The 11,769-nt window shown below is 36.9% G+C and overlaps 2 protein-coding genes and 1 long non-coding RNA gene across 3 annotated transcripts; 1 reads left to right on the top strand and 2 right to left on the bottom strand.

Annotated features, from left to right (window-relative positions):
• Nucleotides 1–873: 873 nt before the first annotated feature.
• Nucleotides 874–1,981, bottom strand: LOC145789941 (uncharacterized). Its single transcript, XR_014328441.1, has 2 exons — nucleotides 1,357–1,981; nucleotides 874–1,306 (listed from the first exon to the last, which is right to left on the bottom strand). It is a non-coding gene; the product is annotated as an uncharacterized LOC145789941 (long non-coding RNA).
• A 1,348-nt stretch (nucleotides 1,982–3,329) lies between these two features.
• Nucleotides 3,330–5,848, top strand: LOC114280941 (putative receptor-like protein kinase At5g39000). Its single transcript, XM_028223347.2, has 8 exons — nucleotides 3,330–3,981; nucleotides 4,125–4,181; nucleotides 4,304–4,396; nucleotides 4,483–4,596; nucleotides 4,727–4,945; nucleotides 5,040–5,155; nucleotides 5,230–5,490; nucleotides 5,609–5,848. The coding sequence occupies exons 1-8, from the start codon at nucleotides 3,330–3,332 to the stop codon at nucleotides 5,846–5,848; spliced, it is 1,752 nt and encodes a 583-aa protein (XP_028079148.2).
• A 222-nt stretch (nucleotides 5,849–6,070) lies between these two features.
• LOC114280942 (benzaldehyde dehydrogenase, mitochondrial) lies at nucleotides 6,071–11,084 on the bottom strand. The gene is made up of 11 exons (XM_028223348.2): nucleotides 10,773–11,084; nucleotides 9,059–9,193; nucleotides 8,762–8,904; nucleotides 8,475–8,628; nucleotides 8,150–8,379; nucleotides 7,803–7,892; nucleotides 7,136–7,309; nucleotides 6,907–7,044; nucleotides 6,679–6,816; nucleotides 6,526–6,587; nucleotides 6,071–6,454 (listed from the first exon to the last, which is right to left on the bottom strand). The coding sequence occupies exons 1-11, from the start codon at nucleotides 10,831–10,833 to the stop codon at nucleotides 6,181–6,183; spliced, it is 1,599 nt and encodes a 532-aa protein (XP_028079149.2). The 5' UTR covers nucleotides 10,834–11,084; the 3' UTR covers nucleotides 6,071–6,180.
• Nucleotides 11,085–11,769: the final 685 nt, after the last annotated feature.

Genomic DNA, 11,769 nt, shown 5'->3' with positions numbered 1-11,769 from the left:
TCATTGTGGTTGGAACTCAGTGTTGGAGAGCGTGTGCGGTAAAGCTCCAATACTGGCATGGCCCATGGTGGCAGAGAAGCACTTGAATGAAAGGATGTTGATGGAGGAGATCAAGGTGTGCCTGAGAGTTGAAACCAGCAATGGGTCTGTGAGGGTTTCATTAAGTAGTAGGCTTTGGAGAAAATGGTGAGAGAGCTCATGGACGGTGAGATGGGTAAGGAGGCAAGGATGAAAGTGGAGGAGTTTGGTGAGGCTGTGAGGAAGGCTATGGAGGAAGGAGGCTCATCTTGGCACCCAATGAACCATCTTATTGATGAGTTACAAGCACTAAGAGGTGACAGTTCGAAGCTCTGGTCTTGATGCGAAGTTTTTCTTGCACTAATACTAGAACAAAATAGTTTTCCAGTTATAAATAGGGTAATCCTTCAATGAATTCTATAAAAGGTGATCAGGTTTCTGCAACCTTATTTGATTTGTACGAACTAATAAAGCCACAATCAAAGGTACCTAGCTTTTCAATTCAGATTCATGTTTACCACCATGTAATATCATTTAGATTTAGATTCATGTTTCTACTTACAGTCCTGTAAAATGATTCTGATCTCCAAAAATTATGTCCTCAACTATTTGCATTTTAAAACTCCATTTCAGATTTGACAATGTACAAAGGTTGTGCAGATATGAACGAATGTTCCACTTACCTCTAGACTCCAGTTAACTGTAAATAACCTACCAGTGCAGCACACTCTCAAATCTCTAACAAGCATTTTAAGGGTTTCATGGAGTTTCAACACTTCCTCGTCCCAAAGCACCTAATTATTCACTTTTGTAAAATTTCAAACCACTGCAACTAATGTCTCAAGAGAAGTGTTCTACGCAAAATTCTGCATATGCATATGCCAACAATTGAAAACCCATGAAACAATAGGTTACATGCCTATGACCGAAACCATTATATAGAGTTTTTTTCAGAGTAGAATGTTCCCGCAACATAAAAAGGACATACTTACAAAATTAAGACCCTGTAATCCAGCTATTTTAGATCAATTTCATAGCAAGTGTAACTTAGTACACATAAGGATGATAATGATGGTATATGAACATAGCTCTTCTCACTGTTTTCTCCAGATCCCTCCTCAGCTGAAGAGAGAAGTCATCATTGACATCATCGTCATCCCAATCATCTTCCCATTGCTGTGTTGTTTCTTTCCCTTAATATCATCCCACTCTGTTATATTAATGAAATGTGGAAATCAAGTTGACAAAAACGGTATACATTAAAAACACCATGAGTATGGTGAAAAACCTATCCTTCTATCGGTATACATTAAAAACACCATGAGTATGGTGAAAAACCTATCCTTCTATCATAGCAACAAATAGGAAGAATAAGAAAAGGCTAGACACGAGCATTCACAATGATCACGAGTAGTAGAAATATATTTCATCCGACAATGAAATTGCATTAATACAAGTGTGCAAGTACGTGTGCATAGGTGGATGTGCCTGGACACAACTTTAAAATACTTGTTTGCTGATCAGATATGTCCTGCACCAATCATGTTGAAATGGATGAAGTTTGGGAAGCAGACGAGTTCAAGTATAGAGTTTCGGTTTCAAACATATCAGACATTTTAAATACAAGTACGTCAATTTCAAGGAATTCACAAACATTATCCAAAAAACTCAACCTGAAAATTTGTTATCCCATATTCAGAATATTTCATCGATGCCTCCCCCAACCCCCAACCCCCCCCCCCCCCCCCCCCCCCCCCCCCCCAAAAAAAAAAAAAAAAAAAAATCCAAGAAGGTTCATATAATACTGAGCCCCAAAGATAATGTTTTGTTTTGTACAGATCCCCAAATAATGAGGTCGTAAGTGACTCAATTGCATGTCAAACTCCTCCATCCATTATCTCCCGAAAAAGCACAAACAACCCAGATCAGTGCAGGCTATTTTTCTACTCAACCCACCTACCCCTTCCCCACCCACCACCCCCACAGGCCGATGGCTATGCGCTGCCACCCCCTACCCCACTTGCCACCTCCCTCACCCATTCTCCCACCCTCTCTCGCTGCCACCAGCTCTCCCCAACACCTCCTCCCTGGCGCTCCCTCGCCACCCACTCTCAGCCCCTCCTCACCCTTCCTGGCCACCACCTGCAAGCCCCTCTCCTCCCTATATGCAGCCCCTCCCTCCCCCTCCCCAAGGCCGCCAACCCCTCTTCTCCCCACCTGCACACTTAGCATTAACTGTCAATTAGCATTGACTTTCAAGCACCAATGAGAAGTAAACAGTATCTCATTCTAATCATTGTAGTTAAACAATTTCACTTTCAGACACACCTAACTACCAAAGAAAGCTCAATCCCATTCATTCTGTTGTGCCCCCACTAATTTGAACCTTGAACTAATCATGACAGTTGGAATGACAGTAAAATCCAAGAGACTGCTGTGTATTCATATACAAATTTTACATTGTCAATGCTAATAATGACCAATTTACAATAGTAATTAATATAGATTCCCATTTACGCCATTTTTAAAATTCTTGATTAGTAATTTCATAGGCTACAATGTCTTCCTAGTTGCAGGCATATTCCAGGATGATCACTAGCTGTTAATTAATGTTATGAAAGCCATTATGAGTATTAAACTTCCCAGGATGATTACTAGCTGTTAATTAATGTTATAAAGGCCATTATTGAATATTAAACTATGGAGGTCTTGTTTTTTTCTTTCACAACGTAGATGAGAAAAGAAAAGGAATTGTAAAAGTCCAAAAGAAAAGAATAAACCTAAGAAACAAAACACATTTAGAATATGGTGCCCATTGTTGTTCCTTTGAGATTCTGTTAGCCGGCAACCACATCCTTGTCAATGCAAGCTAAAGACAAATTTTGTGATTTTGTTTGATTATTAAAAAATTTCAATCGGACGGTGCATCCGAAACTTTCTCAATCATTTTCTGCCTACAAAATTCTATTTAGTAATAGGCATGGGATCCTCTGTACCTAAAAAGTAGCTGTCATCCTGTCCCATATCCTCACAGACACACGATCTGATCTGGTATGAATTTTTCTATACTTTTCTTGAAAATGCAAAAAATCAAATCCAACACCACATTCCAATCATTGGAATTCCAAAAATTTGTAGTGCAAACAAGCCTGCAGTCAACAAAGTTCTCTTCTAAAGAGTAACTCAAATATAAGATCTATGCTAAAAAACTTTGCCCTCTTGTCTTTGTTTGCATAATAAATGCAAGAATTCATGCCTCAGAAACCTCAAACTCTAGATTTTATGGTTTCTTTATAGTAGGACCATATGATATGGATGAATCCATATTGTACACTCATAACACTAAATACCCAAAACTATGCTTTATTATCTACATCTTCATCTTGACCACCACCATCAAGTTTTCGGTTTCTCAGCCTTCCAGCGATTGTGATCTTTATTTGCAAATTATTCCACCCCCAAATAGCTCAACTTGTGAATGGGGAGAGTGGGGAGGTTTCCTAGATAACCGCTGCTGTGGAGGAGCATTTAATGACTACCTCAATGTGTTGGGATGGCGGGCGAATCAAACAGGTAAAATATTCTTGAATGACACTGAACAGACGGATTGCTTGACTAAAGTGATCGTGGGTTGTGGGATTGAGAAACTGACAAGTGGCAGTGGTGGCTGTTCCGATTTCTCTGTTGATGATGTCACTCACAAGTTGGGAGATAAACTCAGAAATTTACGGGAAAATTGCCAATTTCTGAGCCCTGATGAAGAGAATCAGTCATGCCGTGATTGTGTGAGGAGTTGGAAAGACATAAAAGGAACACACTCAGATCAAAATGGCCAACCTGCGGAGACTGAATCTGATCTATGCAGGTTTGCTGTGTTGGTATCATTAACAAGTAGTCAGATTGAAGATCGGACGTGGGATGGAAAAATTTACAAATGCCTTGGGAAGCAGGACAACTACACTGGTGAGTGGCTTAAATTCCTTGAATGAAATCTCTAGATTTTTCCTAACCATGTATGCATTATAAGCTACACTTTTGTTTTTTCCCATCACCATCTAAGTATGAAGTGGTATAAACATCTCTAGCTAACCTGTTAGTTTCTGCAGAAAATGCAACAGTAAATATTGCAGAAAATAGAACAGGAAACAATAAAAATAACTCAGGTGATTCTTGTCATCACATCACCAGTTACACTAACAAATATGCAACATTTCATATGGGATGTTCTTTATTCTTACAGCATGAAAATTTAACATAGAAACAGATAAAATTGGGATAATTGCAGGTGTCGTTGGGGCTTCAGCGATTATCATTTTCTTTACATTGGTCATGTTAAAAAAGAAGTGGTATAAATCAAACGTGGCACCCAGGAAAAATGGTAATTTACTCTATTTTACACTTGCATACAGAGCTACCAAATTGATATTGCATGTGCATATCATATAAACTTATATTGCTCAACAGCATCCAAGTGTGTATTACCAGACAAATCCGGTAACCTAAAACTCTCAGTTAGGGAGGTTTATGCTGCCACAAACAATCTAAGTGAATCAAATTTCATCGGGGAAGGAACTGCAGGTGAGCATCTACATAAAGCATTATGTCAACATGAATAAATGTCGGTTCATATTTATGAAATTCATGTTAATGCCAAATGAAACTTTATCGCTTGTGTAAAAATTGATATTTAATTCTACTGTAATATCAGGAAAGGTATATAAAGGGATACTGTCAAATAAGAAGCCTGTTGCAGTTAAGCACATTTTCAACGACAAACATGTACAGACTTTCCTGAGGGAAGTTAGCAGCCTCTCATGCATCAGACACCCAAACCTCGTGGCTTTGCTGGGTTGTTGTGAAAATGAAGATGAATTTTTCCTTGTATATGAACTGTGTCCGAATGGAAACCTTGCAGAGTGGCTTTTTGGTAATATCATCATGAAGTGTTTTTCTTTTTTTCTTTCAATTTCATACCTGCATTTCATTATATCACTTCTGAGTACAAAATTCATACACAACAGGGAAGGATAAAGTACTCACCTGGATTCAAAGGCTCGAGATTGCAATTGATAGTGCGCGAGGACTTTGGTTTCTCCACACATACCCCAAAGGATGCATTGTTCACCGTGATATCAAGGTCAGTCCCAATGCCATAGACCCTCTCATTTCTCTTTCCTGATCAATGCTAAATATTTTTGTTCCCTTTTGCAGCCAACAAACATACTCCTTGGGACAAACTTTGAAGCCAAACTTTCAGACTTTGGATTGTCGAAGGTTATTGACCCTGGTGAAAGCTATGCGAGCTCAGAAGTAAGAGGAACTTTTGGCTATGTTGATCCTGAGTACCAAAGCAACAGCAAAGTAAATTCTTCAGGTGATGTCTACAGCTTTGGGATAGTACTTCTGCAGATCATTTCTGGGAAGAAGGTTATAAACATGAATCTCAATAGACCAATCTCACTTGACAAAATGGTTAGACACTAATGCCTCTCAGTTGTTCATCTATTCATAATTTGTGAGTTTCCACTTTCATTCATATACACTACGTTGTTCTTTTTTTCCTTTATTATTTTTTGGTGCTCATGCTCAGGCGAAATCTCTCATCAGAGGTGGCAGCATAGTAGAATTTGTGGATCCAAAACTCAATGCAGAGTACTCGTCAGAAGCTTTTGACATGACATTTAAACTAGCTGTGTCATGCACATCGCTGAAACAAAAACGACCATCCATGGAACAAGTTGTCCAAACACTGGAAGAGGCCCTGAATATGTCAACAAGGGAGACAGGTTCTACTCCTTATGCTACACCAGATCATCCTTCAACACCATAATAGAGAATTCTTGAGTAGCTTTTCACATTTTGAGATAGAATTATACAAAATTTTGTTGGGTTTCTGTTGTAATAAATACCAAATAGGCGCACAGAGCCAGGTTCATAACCGCAAACTTATTTCTAGAATTTAATGGCTTTACAGAAACCCCTAACTAATAACAAAGTTTGGTTCTACAAAACTCAGAAACAAAATGAAGCAAAGATAAATAGATGATACAAATTTTATGTAACAGTAGTTATTATTCAGAAGATTCAACCTTACATATAGATGATATACCATTTCTTGTTCATACTTATTGATTACTGAGACGGAAAACCAGAGAGAGAAAATTACAACCATGCTGGACTTTTCAAAGGAGTAACAACAGCCTTAACTTGCAGGTAGTTATTAAGGCTGTAGATACCCTTTTCTCTTCCCTGCCCGCTCATCTTGTACCCACCAAAAGGAATTGCAGCATCGAAGATGTCAAAGCAATTAATCCAAACTGTCCCAGCTTTCAATGCACGCGTCAAAGTGTTGGCAGTGTCTATGTTCTGAGTAAAAACTCCAGCAGCCAGCCCATAGCGAGTCATATTTGCCCTTCGAATCACCTCGTCGAGATCCCTATTATAGTTTAAAGTAAGCATTACAGAGAAGTATAAACGAGAAATTTCTCAGATCATTCACAAACTCACTTGAATTTCAAGATGGACTGTACGGGGCCAAATATCTCGTCTTTTGCTATCAACATGTTGTCCTAATCAGTGAAAAGGGTCAAAAATCAAGTTAGTCATACTTATCTTTTGTTTTTCATAGTGGTTCATATTGCAAAGGCGGTTGCAGATTACCTGGACATTTGAGAAAACAGTAGGTTGAATATAATAGCCTTTGGACCCAAATCTTTCACCTCCAGATTCAAGAGTAGCACCGCCTTCAATACCAGACCTAATGTACTTCAGAATCTTCTTAAACTGCTCGGAATCAATCTGAATTTGTTTAAAATTGCCACAATGAAATCAGTTTCTTCCTCACGTTCTTAGGGAAAAGCAGTACAACTAGGTCCACATAAGTTTTACCTGAGGACCTTGTTCAACACCCTTTTTGAAGGGATCACCAACTACACGTTTTAAAGCGAGTGCCTTTGCTTTCTCTATAAATTCATCATACACACGTTCATGTACAAATGTACGAGATCCAGCACAGCAACACTGTCCCTGTAGAAAGCAGTATAAATGTAATCATGTTATTATGGTAAGAACTTCAAACAGTTCCAGCTTGTTATACAGAAGAGATACGAGAACAAACCTGATTGAAGAACAGGGCAAGGTGTGCGAGCTCAACAGCCGTATCAACATCAGCATCCTCACACACAATGACAGGAGATTTCCCTCCAAGCTCTAAAGTCACTGGCTTAAGATTGCTTTTTGCTGCTAACCCAAGTACAATCTTACCAGTGTCAGTAGACCCCGTGAAAGCAAGCTGCAAAGGAGGTATGTAATGTCATGATTACTATTTCAACTCAACTCAACAAGCCTCTGTCCCGATCATGATTATTGTTTGAACTCCATAAATTTTTAACTTCATTCCCACCAAAATAAGTGGGCATCAAAGCTAGCACATATGAAATCAGTGCCCAAGTGAGGTGAACATTTAACCCAAAAGATTATATGAAGTTATTCCAGTTTTTAAGAAAGGTATAAAGGCAAAAACCATGAGAAATAAGACAACAGCAGGGTTAAAACCATTTTTTTGGGTGAATGGGTTTAAACCATTGTTGAGGTTGAATTTCACCAAACCCCTATCCGCGAAAATGATAGTTTAGATGGGTTGGACCATAAAAGAGGATGTTGCTTACTTTCAAGTTTAAAAAACATGATTTATGTAGATACGTCAATGTCACAGTTAATATGTTTCATAAATCATCTTTCTCAATTTGGGATTCAGAAGCAGAATTCGAAGCTTCTAAAAGTACCTTATCCACATCCATATGACTAGCCAGTGCTGCTCCAGCAGTAGGACCAAAGCCAGAAATAACATTCAAAACACCAGGAGGAAGTCCAGCCTTTCACACCAAAAGGAAATTGAAACAGTTATATCAATTAGCTTAGCTTGATTTTTACAATAAAATTTCTCATAAAAAACAAGAAACCAAATCAGAACTTTCAACAAATGTACAATATGATTTCCAAAGAGACACAACGAACTAGACGAGAGAAAAAAGATACAGCTACAGCCTAACATGTGATCACATATGAGATGAACAAAGAAAAAAGGATATGGCCACGCACGCATGTACAAACATGTGATCATTAACCCTACCTCATGAAATAACTTCGACACATACAGGGCAGACAATGGTGTCTGTTCAGCGGTTTTCAGTACAACAGTATTACCACACGCTAATGCGGGCCCAACCTTCCAAGCATACATCAGAAGAGGAAAATTCCATGGAATAATTTGTCCTGCAACACCTATGGGTTCATGCAGGGTCTGGACATGGTATGGCCCATCAGCGGGAACTGTAAGCCCATGAATCTTATCCGCCCAACCTAAGAAAATTATAAAGACAAGCCTCAGACACCAATCACTTAACAAGAAAATATATAGATCTATGACACAAAATAAATTTTATGATCACCCCTACCAGCATAGTATCTAAAAAGGCGTATCAACAATGGTATTTCTTCATTTGCAGCCTGTTCATAAGGCTTCCCATTATCCCAAGTTTCAAGAGCCGCAATATGATCACTGTGCTTCTCAAGCAAATCAGCAAACCGCAACATTATTCGTGATCTTTCCTGAAAAAGTTTAACAACAAAGATTACATTACGTAACTCATATTTCAAAATTGTTTGAAGTTAAAATAAGAATAAAGAAGGAAACAAAAGGAAAGAAAGTACAAAGCAAATGATCAATGTGTGATATTCTTACATAAGCAGTCATCTTTGGCCATGGTCCTTCGTCGAATGCTTTGCGAGCAGCAGACACTGCTTGGTTGACATCTTCAGCCTCACCTTCAGCGACATGAGCAATCACATCTCCTGTCCTGGGATCCAGGGTTGGAAATTTTTTCCCTATAGTCATACAATTTGCAAAAATTCAGTTTCACTACACATTCTTGAATTGAAGGAACATCAAGATAGAAACTTGAAGGCCTACAATATATTGTAAAAGGTATCATAACCAAAATATCTACTTAGTGTTTTGAATCAAAGGATGATAACACACCTGATGTGGAATCCACGAATTGTCCATTGATGAGAAGCTGGGTATAATCTATTTGAACAGGCGGTGTGATTGGTTCCTCAAATGCAACAGCGGTACTAAACCTATTGATGCCTCTGCCCCAGTTAGAGTACCGACCTGAAATTACAATTTTTTGATCAGTGAGCCATCAATCAATCACATGCCTCATAATACTTACAATTACAGACTATCATCCGTGTTTAACATATGCATTTTTAAAAGAATGCCACAGTTCAATATCCTCATACACAACACGTAATGTAACCTATTATCTATTTGCTAATAAGTCCTTCGAGTCTGAGCAAAAGATCAGAAAGAAACCAATGAATACATATTCTCAGGCAAATTCTAATACTTTACCCGCGTAGAGAAAGCTAACTCAACTTTCAGTATGAAAACAAGCATTACAGATACATAAAAGAAAGAAATGCTACACCAACAAAACATTTGGTTTTCTCTTCTAAACAGAGAGTTAAGATCATTAATACAGCACAAACACACATAGAAAGTTCGAGTTGTATTCATGTTCATAGCTGGGATATAATGAACAATTAAATAAAAACATTGTTTCCTATTCCAAACATATTTGACTCAGATTCATATTATGATTTTGTGGTGTTACTGATTGATTGGGCAACACGAGGACATAATAAATGATGAAGATTGATGATTGGTGAGGGCGCATGGAGTACCAAATAATTTTCCCAAGAGTAACAAGAAATTACAGACGTGCAGCCTTGCCGTTACCCCCCAAAAAAATGAATATAAAAAATTCAGAATAAAGGAGCTTTACAGCAAAAACATTTAAACAAAGCAAGTTTTTAAAAACAAATAAATTTAAAATAAAAAGAAAGGCGCATAAGATAAAAAAAATTAACCGATAGGATTATATTTGTGTTAACCTGATTTTAATAAAAAAATATGTTCGGGATAACATTAACGGAGTAGGTGAAACTATAAGGCTGTGTTATTTAGGAAATTTAGGAAGGAATTTAAATATATATATATATATATACATAAAATTAGATAAAATATAAATATACTCTATTCGTATTTTCTCTTTTGCAAATCTCTTCCCTAATTCCAGCAGCACACAGCATAACCTAATTCCAGCCGCACACAGCATAAAGAGAAGGTAGGTAAAATAAAATACAAAGTCATACTGCTACCGTTTGGGCTAATTTAGACAGATAAAATTGATTATTTTAGTTAAATAAAATAAAATATCACATTTAAATTATAATTATTTTATTTTTTTCTTATAAAAACAAAAAAAATGAAAAAACCAACTCACCTTCCTAGCTTAAAATAGTTTTGAGTACAACATCAAGATTTAGCATTAAAAAATAAAAAAAAACTAATAATTATAAAACTGATACTTTTACAAAATTGATAGTAGGGTCGGGTGTCTGCTCCTCAACCCACATCAATATTGGAAAGGAATCTAATTATAAAACTTTTTGAGAAAATTTTTAAGTATTCTTTCAGGGAATATCACTGAAGCAGAAACTTCAAAATCACTGGAAAAAAAACAAGAAGAATGATATGATTGTGATTCGAAGAATGTAAAACAGAATCCAACATATTGTCATTTGAAAAGTAACGATCAATCCCAATTTCCCCAACACTAGACTCGCCTAAAAGTCATAATAAACTCGCGCTTTTCATACACAGAAGTGAAAGAGAGATGGGTTACCGAAAGAGAGAGAGGAAAGAGAAGAAGGAGAGAGCAGAGAAGAGATCCTCCGAGCCGCCATGGTCAGCTAAGCTTTGAAAGGTTCAGAGAACTGAGAAAAGAGTCTGCGAGTCTCCGCGTGTATGAAATTAAAGCGAGAGAGAGAGAGAGGGAGAGAGATGAGTTGGCTGTAGACGAGAGTTATGAGTTGGGTGAGTATTGTTGGAGTATAAAGGTGACATGTAAGAGAGCAGCAATGATGCTGTATTCAGAAAGATGACGACTCACCGGCGAAAAAAAAGGTAAAGGTATGTATGTGCTCTTTTGGACGTTGGTAAAAAATCAATTTTTATATTTTTATTAATTTTAAATTTTATTATCTTTCACATAATTTATTTATAAAAAGATAAAAAAAAATTTAAAAAAAAATTAAGAAATCAAGGGTTCGTTTGGTTTGTATTTTTAAAAAAAATTTAGGAAATTTTCTCTATAAATAAGTTTTTAAAAGTAATCAAATCAAACAAATTTTCTTAAAAAAATTTATCAAAACTTGTAAATCGAAAAAAAATTTCAAACAAATCTCTCTCACACACCCATCAAATCAATCACTTTTTTTAAAACTCTCTCTCAAAATAATTTTCCAAAACATCTTTTGAAAAAAAACCAAATTAAATAATTTTTCGTATTTTTTATCTCTAAAACACATCTCTCAAACACAAACCAAACATACCCTAATTTTTTACTCATTTTTCATAACACCCCACATCACCAAGGATCCTCTAGGGTAAAATTTTTCTAAAATTTTCTAAAGTGTTACAGTGTATGGTTGAGATTTATTGGCAAGTCACATCAGAAAAATTGATGTGACTTGTCAGTAAATCTCAACCATACACTGTAGCGCTTTAAGAAACTTTAGGGAAAAATCACTCTAGAGGATCCTTGCTCACCCCACATGTAAGAGAGGTTTTTTTTTTTTTGTGGGTGGATGGATAAACTCTCATTGATTATTTGAAACTGA

The sequence above is a fragment of the Camellia sinensis genome, chromosome 4 (genome assembly GCF_055761805.1).
Source record: "Camellia sinensis isolate YWXY chromosome 4, ASM5576180v1, whole genome shotgun sequence".
Lineage (NCBI taxonomy): Eukaryota > Viridiplantae > Streptophyta > Magnoliopsida > Ericales > Theaceae > Camellia > Camellia sinensis.
The sequence above is the reverse complement of the archived record's forward strand: the minus strand, read 5'-3'. Positions and strand labels throughout refer to the sequence as shown.